Genomic DNA, 17,813 nt, shown 5'->3' on the forward strand with positions numbered 1-17,813 from the left:
AAGGTTGGTATTGATTTTGGGAGTTTCGGTCCCAACAGTTTAGGAATTAGGGGCCAAAAAGGGACCCAAATAAGCATTTTTCTTGGTTTTCGCACCATAGCGTTAGTATAAGTAAATAGAAATCTATGAAATTTAAACACAAGGTTTATGACTATAAAAGGAAGGTTGGTATTGATTTTGGGAGTTTTGGTCCCAACAGTTAAGGAAAAAGGGGCCCAAAGGGTCCAAAATTAAACTTTGTTTGATTTCATCAAAATTGAATAATTGGGGTTCTTTAATATGCCGATTCTAACTGTGTATGTAGATTCTTAATTTTTGGTCCCGTTTTCAAATTGGTCTACATTAAGGTCCAAAGGGTCCAAAATTAAACTTAGTTTGATTTTAACAAAAATTGAAACCTTGGAGTTCTTTGATATGCTGAATCTAAAAATGTACTTAGATTTTTGATTATTGGCCCAGTTTTCAAGTTGGCCCAAATCGAGGTCCAAAATTAAACATTGTTTGATTTCATTAAAAATTGAATAATTGGGGTTCTTTGATATGCCAAATCTAACTGTGTATGTAGATTCTTAATTTTTGGTCCAGTTTTAAAATTGGTCTAAATTAAAGTGCAAAGGGTCCAAAATTAAACTAAGTTTGATTTTAACAAAAATTAAATTCTTGGGCCTCTTTGATATGCTGAATCTAAACATGTACTTAGATTTTTGATTATGGGCCCAGTTTTCAAGTTGGTCCAAATCAGGATCTAAAATTATTATATTAAGTATTGTGCAATAGCAAGTCTTTTCAATTGCACAGTATTGTGCAATGGCAAGAAATATCTAATTTCACAATATTGTGAAATAGCAAATTTTTTTTTAATTAAGAGTTATCTTTCTTTGTCCAGTATAGTAAGCAAGAAATATCTGCAAGAATTTTTTTTAATTGGAGTTATCTTTCTTTGTCCAGAATCAACTTAAATCTTTGTTATATACAATATACAATGTATATTCACTTTTTACTACCAACTGATAAATTTAAATAATCTTTACCATTCAGTGATAACAAGCAGTTTTTCTACATCTTAATATTTTATGATGTATTTAAATGAGTAGTAATTGTTGCAAACTCCATTAGAATATTTTAATTGAAATTAGTTTTGGAATAAGGGAAAGGGGGATGTGATTAAAAAATTGGGTTCAATTTTTCTCATTTGAAATTTCATAAATAAAAAGAAAATTTCTTCAAACATTTTTTTGAGAGGATTAATATTCAACAGCATAGTGAATTGCTCTAAGAGAAAACAAAAATTTTAAGTTCATTTGAATACATTCATTCTGTGTCAGAAACCTATGCTGTGTCAACTATTTAATCACAATCCAAATTTAGAGCGGAATCCAGCTTGAATGTTGTGTCCATAATTGCCCCAACCGTTCAGGGTTCAACCTCTGCGGTCGTATAAAGCTACGCCCTGCGGAGCATCTGGTTTTATTCAGAAATAATAATGATTTCAAACAAGAACACACAAATTGAAAGTCAACTCAAGAGTTAAGTATTGACTTCTTTTAAACTCAATAATCTATGAAAACAACAGATAAATGTCAGATGAAGTGGACATGCAAAATTTACTATCATTCCATATCAAGCCAAATATTGTTGATCAGCTGATAATTTAAAATGAGAAACGGACCTAATTACAAAATCGTGTGCATGACATAAAGTAAATATAAGAGTAACGCTATCTGACTTTAGCACCTTATAGTCATACACCAAATGTAGTTGAACAGGGATGATAAGCTGAGGGACTTGATAAAATGAACATTGATGTAAGTCAATTTGTGTAACACAAAGTTGAGATATTTCAGCTATGCTGTATTTTTGTCAAGCCTGCATTTTTATCACAGAAAACTCTACATAGGGATAGTGATTCGGAGGCAGCGTTGGCTAATTTCTGAAAAGCTGTGGAAGACCTGGATGCCTCATATTTTGTATATCGATGCCTTATATGTTATGAAGTTTCGGTCTATCGCATGTCTCTTGTCATTGAATTAATGTTCATTGTTCAGTGACTTCATTACAATTTTTTTTCTTTTAATGTTGATTTCTCTCTTATTATGAATAATAGGATACCTTTATTTGGTATGTGCGTACCTTGGAAGTTTTGTTGGTCAAGTCTATATCTCAATTTTTATAAGCAATAGGTCTACTATATTTTGTGTATGGATGGATTAGAATGTTCATGTTCAACTGGCAGGGGTCATATGACCTTGACCTCATTTTCATGGTTCAGTGGTTATAGTTTTTGTTATATGAAAATATTTTACAATGTATATGTCAGTCTGGCATGTTTAATTTGCTTGACCTCATTTTTACGGTTCATTACTCAATGTTATTATTTTTTTCTATATTTTTGATATTATTATCAATAGGGTATTTGGGGATATTGAATGATTGTTATGTGTATATATCTGTCTGGAAGGGCTCATCTTACCTGGGCCTCATTTTCTTGGTTATTGATCAATATTAAGTTTTCATGAAAAGTTTGTTTCTTAAATGCACAAAAGGTCACTACTAGTATATTTCAAGCATATTTAGTGTAAGGAATGATTGGTGTATATTTCAAATTTTGTTAATCTGACATTGGCCTCATTTTATTGGATCATGTAAAGTATATTTGATAGTTGCAATAAAGCTTTACCTTCAGGACTATCAACAAGATATAAATGGTTGGTAAAGAAAGCGTGACATTTCAATTGTGAACTCTTGTTGTTAAGAATTCAATTTGTCCCTTTTCACCTTGTTTGGTTGAATAGTGATATCATTTGTTGAAGGCAAATTGTTTACAGTTTCCTTAAAAGCGAATACCCATAAGAAGTGACACGTACAAGAAACAAGATTATGTAGATATAATTCAAAGTAAAATAAAAAATACCGAACTTCGAGGACAATTCAAAACGGGAAGTCCGAAAGCAAATGGTAAAATTTAAAACTCAAACACATCAAACGAATGGAAAACAACTGTCATATTCCTGGCTTGGTACAAGCATTTTTTTATGTACAAAAACCTGGATTTAACCTGGTTTTATAGCTAATAACTAGCTAACAAGTGGTAAAAATACCTCTTCTGTTAGTTTTGTTAGGCGATCATATATAAATGTGTTTTGCAGTTAATTTTAGAGACTATTACTATAAGATCTTTATCTATTCAAAATTTCAAATGCATGTATTTCATTTAACTTTATGAAATACACTGCTTGTATGTTCGATGCATGTACTTACTGCTATAGACTAAATGATACATAATCAATCTATTTACTGATTTAAATTAAAAATATAATTTTGACTTTATATATCTAATGAGTCTAAAGACCTTTTTCAGTATAAACCTTCATCAGATCACCCCTCTACCCCCCCCCCCCCCCACACACACACTAAAAATGAAAGTAAAGCATTTTCAAATACTCCAATATGCATGGACATATGAGAATCAGTACCAAAGCACTGTCTATACACTATTCTTGTTAGATTAAAACTTGCTTTGAATACCAAAGAAAACAGTTTCATGTTTTCTATAACAAATCATTATAGTATTTGTTTTATTATTTGAATTAATTACAAACAAGTACAGTTTGATTTGAAACGTACTTTTTACAGATATGAAAAAAATGTCACAATTTTTTCATGTTCGGTCTCACCAGAGTCGACAACACAAAGATTGCCTAATTCATCGACGTCCAATTGTAGAGTACCGTAAACCCCATCTCCTGTATTATATAATAAGTTCTGTTGAAATATACCATCTTCTGATAAAATATCAATTTTATCGTTTCTATAGTCGGCTACTAAAATATTGCCATAATTATCTGTTGTTATAGCTTCAAACTCTGCGTCTTTTCTTTGAAAAACATTGAGGATAATTCCATTTTTATTGGTGATAACAACGATGTTTTTACACCACGTCATAGCAAGATTGAGTTTCTTTTTTGTTTGTTTAATTCTAAAGCGAGATCCAGATATTAAGTTGGACCCTGGTAATTTGTTTTCAGGATCTTCAATTCTAATTTTATTTTGAATACCATCTTCGTCTGATACCTCATATATCAGATTATCATCTGTATTATAAACCAGTAAGTTTTCATTGTGAGTTAAAGTACCCGCCAAACCGTTTTCGAACGAAACTTTATAACATTCCTTATAAGTTGTACCTCTTTGTTTCATTGCACACTGTTTACCCCAAAATAAAAGTTCGTTTCTTGTATTTTTTAAAACTCTATCAATGTTAGCTGGAGGAGAATAACTTAAGCACACTTTTCCTTCATAATTATACTTATAAAGCAATGTCTCTGTCAATATCAAAACAGTACCATCTTTTGCGGGAAGCATGTCAGTAACATCTTTATTTAAAAGCTTGAAACAAGATAACTTGTTTGCTTTTGACAATATTTCAGGAAGTGCAATTGACGGGTAAACAGGCTTAATGACGGTTCCTAAAGTTTTTGAGGTCACTTTTCCGAACAACTCTTCTATCTTAGCTTCATTATATTCTCCCCGTTCATATCTTATATTGTGCAATGATCGTAAGACTTTTTCGGGTTTCTTTAGGACCTTATCGAGATGTTTACCAATATCAGGGAATTCTCTCCAAAACTTTTTATCTGGAGACTTGTTCACGAAATCGTCTGTAGTTTTGACAAGACCCGCTAATGACAATTGCTCAGTCTCTGTTTCCGTCAAATAAATTGAAAGAACTTTCAAATCTTTTTTCTTAATATTGTCTATTATATCCAAATTTTTGTTTGTTAGAATGTCGATTGTATCACACAGGATAGACTTCAAACATTCAGCATGGGCTCTTACTTCAGTTTTCACTATATTGCAGTGTTTGTAACACTTATTTTCTTCTTGTTTAATCAATTCCACCACATTACCAAGAACTGAAATCCTAGATTTTAAGCATGCAGTTCTACACAGTACCATCTTTTTCTTCGACTGAATTAGCATTGCTAGATTTTGAACACCGTGTTGACGGTGTGATTTCTCTGAACAATCACTACATAGCCAAAGATTGCATGGTTTACAAAACAATGTGGTATCTTTTTTGTGATCTTTGCATTCTTCACTGACATCGTCCAGACTATTGCCTTTAATTTTATCTAATTTCGGTTGTTCAAATGATTCAATAACGTGATCCTTTGACGCTTTTAATTTCCCATGATAATCTCGACACATTAAACATAGACAAATCGTGCAATCTACGCATTTTGCTACTGCAATATTGTCATCAGTGCATAATTCACAAATGTCGAATGGGTTACGTTCTACGTTTGACCGTTTGAGTGGAAAAGGATAAAGTTGAAGAGTGTTCACACTATTTTCCGGTAAACATGTTTTCATTCTACATAACGGACATGTTATATTTTGTTCATGAACTTCGAGTTTTTCAAGGCATGGTGTGCAAAAAGTGTGATAACATGTCAATAGCCGTGGTTCTGTGTAAAAGGACAGACATATTCTACACTTAGAGTCAATTTCTATAGCTTTCATACCCGCCTCCGCCATGTTTGTTATCAAAAGGGATATACAAGTCGAGAACCAATCGATTCACATCGTATATTTCCACTACTAACAGACATTAACATCCGAGAAGTACCGAGTGCTTGACTACTAAATCCAATCACTAAATCAGAACACGGAAGTATTTTACAGCTTACGTCATCAGGTAACACAGGTGGAAAGATTGTCAAGGTTTCAGCTCGATTCTATCACAAAAATATAGAAACGTGAGCTTGATCATTAATTTTGATTACAATGTTCCAAAATTTTAAACTTTTCACTCATTAACTATATAAGTTCGTCTTCCTATAAGAAATTATTCAATACTAGTAACTTGAATCTTCACGTTGAAATTGTCAAACTGCTAGGATTCCTTTGATTGTTTGCTCTATAGTTTTTATCCTTTTCGATGATATCAGATCTTTAACGTTTGTATTATGCTTTGCGTATTGTAGATAACTTTAGTCTTGAGCATCACTAAAATGAGAATTATTTGATGAAATACGAATCGGATTCAGTATATATGAATATAACTGTTTATTGTTTTATATATAACAAAATAATAACTCACTGTAACATAGGTGGTAGGCAGATCATGAAGAGTACACGACAAAAAACCCCGTGTAAATCACAAAACAAAATCATATTTAAAAAAAACCAACAGCTATGCAAATAGTTGTCAAAGGTACCAGACTTATAACTCTTTACACCAGACGCGCGTTTCGTCTACGTAAGATTCATCAATGACGCTCAGATAAAAAAAAAGTTAAAAACCAAACAAGTACAGAGTTGAAGAGCATTGGGGATCCAGTATTCCAAAACGTTCTACCAAATACGGCTAAGGTAATATATGCCTTTATCTTACCTCCTATACATTTCTAGGAATATGATTGGTTAAAAACGACCTCGTGGAGACCATGTATATTCAATATTAGGTTAGTAGGGAGGCGGGGCTTATTTCAATACACGGTTAGTAGTGGATTAACGACTAACGACTATTGTTATGTCACGTTTGTTGATAAAAGATATTTATCGTTTACATTAGTTTTTAGTGCAGACCAATTGAAGAAGGTTCTTAAATTTGAAAACTTGAACACTTTTATACAGAAATAAGAAAATGTGTTATGATAGCAAATAAGACAACTTTAGTCTTAATGCAACAAATAAAGATAGTCGGTAAGATAAATTCGTTACATAGTGTGCTAGTGATCTAATATGATATATACAGGGTAAGTAAATTCAATATGGGGTTCGAGCTTCGCTCTCACCCCATATGGAATTTACTGACACTGTATATATCATATTTGGTCACTAGCACACTATGTAACTAATAGTATAGCATAAATTAAACCATCTATTTTCAAATCAATCACTCGTGAGATCAATCATGTATTAATATGACAATAGCACATCCAAAATTGGCAAGTAATTATAAAAGTTATAAACATATTAGCCTTTCCGTGCATTACTAACTTTACAGAGACTTTTATAAGTCTGTAAGTGTATAATAGCTCTACTAACTATTCAATAAGCATCTTTAAACAGGTAAATGAAAGTATTCAATTTAAAAGTAGAAAAACCAATATATTCGATTCAAAGTGAAATGAAAGTTATTATTAGTTTCGAACGTCCTTTATACTTTTAAAAGAGATCTTTGTCGTCGCTCGTGACTTGACCAGACTTTAGCACCTTAAAGTCATTCTAAACAAAAACAAACATTGCTGACTTATTGATTATTTATAATGAGAAACGGACCTAATTACAAAAACGAAGTACACTACTGATTCATGACATGAGGTAAATATAAGAGGATTACTACCTGACTTTTAAAAGCAAATAATAATCATTCCAAACACCAAACTTAGTTGAACAGGGATGATGAGCCGAGGAATTGATAAAAAGGAACATTGTTGTCAGTAAATTTGTGTAACACAAAGTTGAGATATTTCAGCTGTGCTGTATTTTTTGTTAATAATTTGATTTGTCCCTTTTAACCTTATTTGGTGAATAGTAATATAATTTGTTGATGGCAAATTTATCAACGGTTGGTTAAAAGCGAATTCCCATAAGAAGTGACTCGTATAAAAAACAAGATACTGTAGTTATAACAAAAACATAAATAATAGAAATACCGAAATCTGAGAAAAATCCAAAACGGAAAGTTCCAAATCAAATGGCAAAATAAAAAGCACTTACACTTCAAACGAATGGATAACTGTCATATTCCGGACTCAGAATTAGCTTGCTAACAGTGATAGAAAAGCCACTCATTATTTATCTTAGAGGAAACTATTTTGTATTGACTTTCAAAGAATAGTGCTATCAAATTAATATTCATACAAATACATTGGCTAGATGTATAGGTAGAGGGCTGAGAAACATGTTTACCCTCGCCGCATTTTTGCATCTGTCTCAGGCCTTTGTAAGTCTTATATGATTTTTAATTTTATTTTCATTTATATATTTCGGAGTTCAGTATGACGTCCATTAACCCTGAACTAGTACACATTTCTGTTAAGGCGCCAGTTTAAGTACGCTTCCGGGTGTGGAATGTTTTTTTATGCTGTGTTGAAGACCCATTGATGGCCATATACTGTTTTCTACTCTAAAGTCGTTTTTTTTTGTCTTTGACACATTCAACATTTCCGTTCTCAATTTTATTTATTACATTTAACCTTATGACATACCCACTGCTCTTATGTTCGATGAAATTACTATCAAAAGACTACATGACAATTAATCAATCTTTTTACTGATCTAAATTAAAAATAAAAGTTTGTATATCTAACGAGTCTTAAGATCTTTTATTTATCAGGACTCCTCTAAAATTGAAAGTCAAGGATGCATAAGACCTTGAATACGCGAGAAACTTCAAAAATCAGTAACAAAAAGTAAAACAACAACAAAAAATCTACGCGGAAAATTCTAGAATCAAAAAATCTTATACACATCAAACGAAAGGATAACAACTGTCATTTTCTGACTTGGCATTTACTTATGTAGAAAACGGTGGATCAGATCTGGTTTTATATCTAGTTAAACTTCTCACTTATATAACAGTCGAATAAAATTCTATTATATTGACAATGATGTGGGGAAAAAGCAAACAGAAATACAAGTTAAAAATGTCAAAATAGGGGTACATCATTCAACATTGTGTTAATTAAAAAATCACTACAAAAACTAATGTCAACAAAGGAAATAAAAAGGCAAATAGACAAAGTACATTATACAAACGAAAAACAAGAATACAAAAGTTTACTCTGTCACAATAAGCCACAGTAATCTAGGCAATATTCTTGTCGGATTAAAACTAGGTTTGTGTAATAGTATATAAAAAAATTTTTTTTACCTACTCTTCAACTATTATATTATCTATTTGATTGTTGAAACTAATGGCTAATACATTTGTCAAAAATAAAGTTAAGTATGAAATGTCAGCCGGGAAGTGATACTTGAACATACTTTTCCACCGTATATGTACGTAGAAAGCACACTTTCGTCAATAATCCATTTCTATTTACAGCTCGTCGAGAAATAAATTCTTAAAGGGGAAGTCCATAAAAAACAGTCAAAATCAAATGTGATTGAAAACAACTTTTATTCATTACTTGTTGCAGTCGCAGGTATTTCCGAAAATAATAGTGGGTCAACCCTGGTTTTATAGCAAAATATGTTTAAATATCAGTTGAGTGTAGTTCCGTTACATAGACAAAATTATGTGAGAAATAGTAAAGAAATGAAAACACAGAAAGACCTTGTAATCATTTTATTTTCTAAAACTAGTTTATATCGGGAAAAATGATATGTCGTATGATGTCGTTGAGACAAATATCTACAGTAAAAAAAAAGGAGAATGTTTTGAACTAAAGATCGTCGTAAGACCTTCAATAGTGATCAAAACTAATATAGTTTGATAAGCTATGAAAGGCTCTTGAATATTAAAAAATGATCAATTCAAAAGGAACAAATTTCCGGGTGCTGGAATTTCTCGCTACATTGAAGACCTGTTGGTGACCTTCTGCTGTTGTTTTTTTATTTGGTCGGGTTGTTGTCTCTTTGACACATTCCCCATTTCCATTCTCAATTTTAAATGTATTTAAAAAGAAAAAAAGACGGACGTGACAGACGACAACACGCTCCTAGCTTGAAACAGACAGTTTTTATCTCTAACCCTTCAACCTGAGACGGCGATGCAATATTATCAAAAACAATTAGCACTCATTTGAATGCCAATATTCATTAATATATCAAACAATAAAAATATGTGAATGCAAATGAAATAAGTTAATAATTAGCATCATTCGTTGAGTACAAGCAGGTTCAGTATGAATGTCAAAGCACACTCTTATAGGTCGAAGTACGGTCTTTAAAAATGAAACATTGGCTCACACCGAGTAGCAAACTATCAAGGACCCCAATAATGACTAGTGTTTAACCATCCAAACAGGAAAACCAAGGGTCTAATCTATATAATAAACGAGGATCGAGAAACATTACTGAACCACACCAACAAATGACAACCACTGAACATCAGGTTTCTGACTTAGGACAGGTTCAAAAACATGAAGCTGGTTTGAACGTTTCAATAGGTACCAACCTTCACCCTTACCTGAAACAATAGTGTTACATCACAACATAGAAAGACAAATGTTTCCATTTAGGTTTTTTTGTTAAGACTGACATTGTATGGTTTGAAAAGAAATTTTATATCAATACTTTCCAATACATATCATATCGGCTAATTCATGTATGTTTTGATTTAGTTACAGTACAGTGGCTTAATCCTTTATCATGGTATAAATATATAAATGTAAGAGGAAACTAACTATATATGTGTCCCATCAGTTTTTACCGTTAGCCTGATCTATGTTGTAATATTTACTCTCTGCAATGCAGTATTTGACAACATATTAGTATGCTAAAAGGTTGCTATAATAAAAATTGAACAAAAAAACAAAGATGTTTTTGTTGTTGTCATGTAGACGCTAATTCCATTTCTCCTTTATCTAATTTTAGTGGAATTTGTTTTTTAAAGATGCTGGTATCGTTGCAAAATAACAAATCAATATGAATAAGATTTTAATAGATTATCCTGAATCTGAAATTAAAAATAAAATACATTGAGATCAATTTGTTTAGAAAAATTTAAAATCAGTGTGGAAAAAACCCAAATACAACAATGCATTAAATCATGAGAAGACTGACTAGTTTATTAGTGACTATTTGGTAAAAAAATCTTTCTTTAAGTTATTCTGTATACATATACCGTATGATAAGTATTATTTCAACTTAAAAGTCACACAGGACTTCAGAAAAATACTGCAATTGAATTGTATCTATCCGTATCTGTATTCGACGACAGCTTTTTCGTATGTAATTACCTTAACCATGACCCTACTCGTTTAACAACCACAGCCATATACAAGTATTGCAAGTGCAAACTTTTATGTAAGAAAACATAAACCAAATCATGTAACAACTACATTAAAACCTGACTAAACCAAACCCTTTCGGGACTTGAGATTTTGTTCGGTTTTGGGGGCTATTCGGTTTCATCAGGTTCACAATGCATAAAATGTGATATGATTGGTCTTCAGAACAAGTTTAGATTTAACAGGTTTCCGGTTTATTCAGGGTTCGGTTTAATCAGATTTCACTGTATTATGATTTTTTTTTAAAACAGGATACATAGATAACTTAGCGGAGTATATAAGCATCCATTTGTTCAATAATTTCCTCAACGTTATAATGTCGTGAATAGCAATCAAATTTACCAGGATTATAATTTAGTACGCAAGACGCACGTTTCGTCTACATAAGACTCATCAGTGACACTCATATCGAAATATTTATAAAGCTAAACATGAAATCAAGCTATTATTTGTATTCAATTCTAATTAATTTTGGTAATGCTTTAAAAAGACGAACATAATTACTGCCATTGCTATATATGAAGACAACAGTAGTATACCGGTGTTTAAAAGTCAAATAGGGAAATTAAATCTGGTTTAAAAATCAAAACCGAGGGAAACACATCAACTATAAGAGGAAAACAAAGGAAAATCATAAAATATACGGAGTGCCATTATTATTCTTTCCGCCTCTCTTGGAGCAGTTTCTGCCTAGCACACTCCTGTATATGAAGTTAGTACAGTGTGGACATGCACGTGCATAATGTATCAATTAAGATATGTACACACCTTAAATGTAGATAATCAGACTTTTGTCAAAACAGAAAATTTCTCTTTTATATTTTTTTTTACTCGAGTTTGATGTCACTCAAAGCTATTTAAAGTATCTAAAACAACAATGCATACCTAACCAATCACAGTGCTCGGGTGCACTTTTTTCATAATACCACACAGAATGTATACATTTATATACACTTCATTATACAAAAAAAAGATAAAATACTAAAAGTAATTTCTTTAAAGTCAAAAAAAGTCTTCTTTTCTTTCAGAATTCTTGACACAAAAATTATTGTGACACAATTTGCAATTAACAATTAAAATTACAGTACTTACTGCAGGACCCACATGTTTGTGGACATTCAGCTTTTAAATTAGGAATAGCACATAAAGTTGGAATGCAGTGGATAAGTGGGTTGTCCTTGCATGATGCTGAAAGTAGTTCAATATATGATATATTTTCAGTAAAACTGACTTAATTTCCAGAGTTTAAGATATGAGACAAGCAAATAATGTCTTTAAGTAGAAACATCCATCAAATAAAGAGGCAGACGATGAGAAAACGACAATTTAACTAATATCAAATCGATCTTCACTACCCGCACTCGTCGTATTTCTCATGATAAATACACATTCTACATTGAAGACCTGTTGGTGACCTTCTGCTGTTGTTTTTTTATTTTGGTCGGGTTGTTGTCTCTTTGACACATTCCCCATTTCCATTCTCAATTTTACACTCTGTGATACGTCTATCCTTGAAACTATGATGAGAAAACGCAAGATCTCCAATATCAGATAAACTTGGAGAAATAACTCCGTATACAGACGCTGCTTGAATATAGTATTAAAGATAAGGACATTTTTAAATTGGGAAGCTGAAATCATCCCTTTTATCCTTAGATTTGTTTCAACCGACCGTTTTTTTTTCATAAAAACGTTCGACAAAGTAACTGAACATTAAGATATTTATTGGGAGGACATCATGTATTCAGCGAAACAAACCAGAAGTTAAAAGATTTGAAGCCTGTCTCAACTAAATAAGGGTACAATCCCGCAAGACAAGAAACACAGTTGGTCGAAATAGAAATATCGATTTTTTGCTCTAAAACGCGTTCTCCTAATGCAACAAATATATGCCAATAAACAATCAAACATCTTTGTGATAGCAGTTATCAAAGGTACCAGGATTATAATTTAGTACGCCAGACGCGCGTTTCGTCTTTATAAGACTCATCAGTGACGCTCTCAGTGATAGCAGTTTCAATGAATTTTATTGTTTGAATAATAGGTCTTTTTTTTCAAAGTATGATCATTTATTCATTTAATATTGACATGGTTTTTTTTTTAAATAATAACTGTTAATACTTTCCTTTATCTTATTGTTTTTTAAAACTTCACATGGTTATCAAAGGTACATGGCTTATAATAAATTACACCAAAGGCCGTTTCGTCTACATAAGTACAAAATTAAGGAGTATTGAGGACCCAAAACTTCAAAACGTTGTGCCAAATACCGCTAATGTAATTATCTATTCCTGAGATAAGAAAATCCTTAGTATTTCGATAATTTCACACTTTTGCAAACATTAAATTTATAAAAATTACCACTGATTGATATTCATTGTTAACATCGAAGAGCTAACTACTGGGGAGGTGATACTCTCGGGATCGAAACGTCCACCAGTAGTTTTGACCAAGGTGTGAAAATTGTTACCAAAGGTACCAGGCTTATAATTTGATACGCCGGCCAGACGCGCGTTTCATCTTTATAAAACTCATAGGTGATGTGCAGACAAAAAAAAAGCTCATACCAAAATAATTTGGAAGCGAAGCAAAGTTGGAATGCATTGGGGAAAATTCAAGAAAAGTTGTGCCAAATACGGCTTATGTAATCTTCCCCGGGATATACTTCCAGAGTAGCATCAACTTTATTTCGATTTTGCCTTTCAACTGTTTTGATTCCTGCGCACGCAACTAATGAGTTCTTGTAGTATTTGCGCGTCTGGCGTACAAAAATATCAGCATGGTTTCCTAAGTGAGTTTTTATAGATATTAGATACTGGAATGGGTGCCAATTGAGACAAATCTTAATCCAAAACACAATTTGTAAAAGCACAAACAAGATTCGATCAGAATTACTAAAAAAAACATCATAGCTAAAAACTCATACCAAGACACGTCTTTTAGCAATGCGAATTTACACTGAGCAAAAAAGTCATATTCGGGAATAGGTCACGTTCGGTAATTAAAAAATCAGACGACGTAAGTAGTAAACCACAATCTAAGACGCGGTAAAAATTTCCTTACTTAGTTAATGCACAGACACATCGTATTGATCATTGATTTATGAAGTGTCATTTTTAATCTTTCCTCCTCGTAAAGTAGGCTCGAAATACACCAAAGGGACAGTCAAACTCATAGATCGAAAATCAACTGACAACACCATGGCTAAAAAAACGACAAACAGACAAATAAAAGTACACAAGAAACAACATTGGAAGCAAAAGACTAAGCAACACGAACCCACCAAAACATTTGGGGGATCTCAGGTGATCCGGAAGGGTGAGCAGATCCTGATCCAGGTGTTGAACCCTTCGCGTGTTGCTTATAATATTACAAATAGCTTTGTTGGGGAAGAGTATTCATAAGGAGCGCACTTACAAACAAACGTAGACATACATAGAAATGATATATTTTATAACAACTATTATATTCCCGGCTTGATAAGTACATTTAAAGAAAAAATGGTGGGATGAACCTGGTTTTTAGAATAAAACCTCCCGCTTATATGACAATGTTGAAAATATCGCGAAAATTACAACACTGCGTGACAAAAATACAGCACATACACACGCAAGAACAATTATCATCAACAAACGCACGAACAAACAATAAAATAGTCGAAACAACATACAAAGCACAGAACTACAACTGAAATATGTCATCAAAGACAGAGATTATATGATAACATAAACAGTGGCGCACAATTATCATGGCAATGACGGAATTGAAGGCTATTTTATAATTATTTTGACAACAAACAATAACTAATAACACATTATCCAACCGAAACCATTACAGAAACATCAAAAATAAATACAGGAATGCTGAATTATTAAATACCGAGACACATCGTATCGCAATGCAAACTTACACTCGGTACAACAGTCATATTCGGGAATAGGTCAACATTGATGGAGAGATGATGGTATGAACGAGTCCTTAATTTTAAGTTAACTGGCATAAATGAGATACAAGTACTAACTGAAATATGGGTAAACTCGGGGTTCAAATGTAACCACATAACATATGAATATTAATGAATCCTCAGTATTCATTGAAACGACGCCTGTAATTCAACTGTAAGTAAACTAAAAGAATTTTGTACTTAAGGTGCGTTCTTTTCTCCTTCAGAGGCTTTGAAATAATTTTGCTTCATACGAGTACAAAAACGAGTCATCCAGAAGGAATACACAAGTAGAACCCATCGGATTACCTTCTGTCAGTGTTGAAATATTAATTCTCTAAACTCATGAATATATTGCTGATTAAAAAGTCTAACATAGACTAGAATCAGTGTGGTTCTTCACAAATTAAAAATCAGTATAATTCAAAATAAAAAAAATTACGATTCCCATTTTTATAATATAAAAAACCGCTTTGTTTAGTGATATGGTGTGAAGTCGATTTTTAACTGAGCATGGGGAATAGTGGTGTTAAGTTTAGAAAAATCAAAGGTTGCTGCAAAATTACAGAGATTGTGACCTAAGATTTAGCAGTAGATCTTTGGAAATTTTGAGAATTCACATTCGATAGACACCACTGGTTGAATATATCTTATCACAATATTTCTGAAGGTCATCTTTTACTGAAGAAAGAATAGTAGTCAACACTAAATAAAAATGTTTAGACAAACATCTTGATGATCCAGCTATGTATCGTATGTTCATGAAGATGTATATGTCAAAAGTGATGTTCTGTACTTTATCATGAATTCAGGTAATCCTTGTACAAATAACAGGTACACAAATAATTGTTTTCTTTGTTTTACTTTTTAACTTGAACAAATAAGGTCTGCACAATAAATCTGCTATTACCCCGCTTCTATATTTGAGCAATCAGTCATATTATTATTTAGTTCGCGTAATAGTTCATTTTGTAATGCTCATTGCATTTCGCGTTTAATCTGTCAATAACTATTTTTTATTATACAACTAATGCCGGTTGAAAATAGGAAGATGGAAACAGAATATGCAAACTGTCGGAAATATAAAACATATTTGTACTTTCAACGTAACAGGAGTAAGAGAGCCTTGTTTTTCGTCCTGTTTGTAAAGCTTGTACAAATGAATGGCATAGTTTCCGACAATGTACATATACCATACATTTGTTTAAGTAGCTGTCCAGATTCCTAATACGTACCATACTAAATAGTTTTAAAAACAGAGTCACTTACCAGCAGGGCAAGTACCGCAAGTCATTGGACATACTGCCTTTAAATTCGCATTACCACATAAACCTGAATTGCAACTTATCAACGTAGAGTCTGCACAAGACGCTGGAAAATGAAGTTTATATATGTAGTCGATCTATTCCTGCGAAAACAATTTTATCGAAACACGATATGGGATTTTTTTCTTCAAAGTACTTTTACTTTTATTATACGTAACTTTCAAAGTTAACTGGATATGTAATGTATTATGAAAAGATAGACATTGGACTTACTAAATAAATGATCCCAGTCTCACTCAAGATGGAGTGTACATAATCTATTTTGTATGGTTTAAATGATATCTTTTAATTCTATTGCTGACTTGATATGTTTTCTCCAGACTTTTATCGTAATAAAAGTAGCATAGGAAGTAACACAAAGAGCTATGGGTATACATCTTCCTATATGTTCCTTTCAAAACATTAGGAATATTGTATGTAAAAGTTTCAGAATTATTCAAAACATTATGAATATTGTATGTAACAGTTTCAGAATTATTCAAAACTTTGTAAACTTATTTGCTTTATCTCTTACTTACCTGTGGATCCAGCTGAAAATATAATCATGTATACTATTATTACTATACGTAGCACCCATTTTTTTTCATTGCTATGTTATTTGAATTCTTATCATTCAAATCGTGTCTGCTTTTATTTTGTAAATTTAAACGATTATAAACCTATATTAAGTTTCACTTGAATGAGGATGAATTCAATCATATTTTTTTTGGATTTAGGGCACACAAATAATCTGCATACTGTTATTTATTTGGTTTGTCAAAGTGAATCGTTGAATACTTTCACATATAACCCATGATGTCATTTAATAGATGTTGTCAATTCCAATGTTAACATATTATCAACATTTATCAATCTGACCTGCGTTTAATTGGATTCTGTGTTTTGTTTTTGTTTCAAAAGTTCAATGTTTCCTGGTTTTTACTCTGCAAATGGAATTACGGTTTTCAGTCCTATAACATTTATAAAACGCATTTGGTTTATGTTTCTGTGTATTTGTTTACCTCAAGCTTAAAGCATAACCCCAAAAAAGATGAAAATGAAAGAATTTTCTTTTTAAAAAAACCAGTTTAATTAATAATAGTGATTTTTAAAAACCATTCACATCATTTGAACTATTTCCTTAAAACAATAAACAGTATGCAACATTTCTGGGTGTTTTTTTTTTAATTTACCAGAATCATGTCAATTTAAAAAAATTGTGGAATTAAAACGATTTAAACGGTTTATTTTGCATAAAGAATATGAAGAGGCCAGAGCATTACAAAGTGATAGGCTTTTGAAGTCCCCATGATCTATTAAGGTCAATTCAAAAATATATTTGTGTTTTATCTACTTGTATGTTTAAGTTTTAATGTTAAACATGACTTCTGAACATGTCAAAGAAAATTCTTTATTTTCATCCAGAACTGCAAAAATGTAATACTCTTTACTAGTGTATTATCTTTTGGTTTGTTTCAATTTGTGCATCTTTCAATCAGTTTAATTGAGGTCTTGAGCTGGCATGTCAGTTGACTGATAGTAGTCTATTGTTATTTATGTATTATTGTCATTTTAATTATTTTCTTTTGTTACATCTTT

General features: G+C 31.9%; 1 protein-coding gene and 1 long non-coding RNA gene across 2 annotated transcripts; both read right to left on the reverse strand.

Annotated features, from left to right (window-relative positions):
• Positions 1-3,627: 3,627 nt before the first annotated feature.
• Positions 3,628-5,208, reverse strand: LOC134715875 (uncharacterized). Its single transcript, XM_063578444.1, has one exon. The coding sequence runs from the start codon at positions 5,206-5,208 to the stop codon at positions 3,628-3,630; it is 1,581 nt and encodes a 526-aa protein (XP_063434514.1).
• Positions 5,209-9,286: 4,078 nt separating this feature from the next.
• LOC134707803 (uncharacterized) lies at positions 9,287-16,284 on the reverse strand. The gene is made up of 3 exons (XR_010105771.1): positions 16,180-16,284; positions 12,060-12,155; positions 9,287-10,633 (listed from the first exon to the last, which is right to left on the reverse strand). It is a non-coding gene; the product is annotated as an uncharacterized LOC134707803 (long non-coding RNA).
• Positions 16,285-17,813: the final 1,529 nt, after the last annotated feature.

Source organism: Mytilus trossulus, chromosome 1 (assembly GCF_036588685.1).
Source record: "Mytilus trossulus isolate FHL-02 chromosome 1, PNRI_Mtr1.1.1.hap1, whole genome shotgun sequence".
Taxonomy (NCBI): Eukaryota; Metazoa; Mollusca; class Bivalvia; order Mytilida; family Mytilidae; genus Mytilus; species Mytilus trossulus.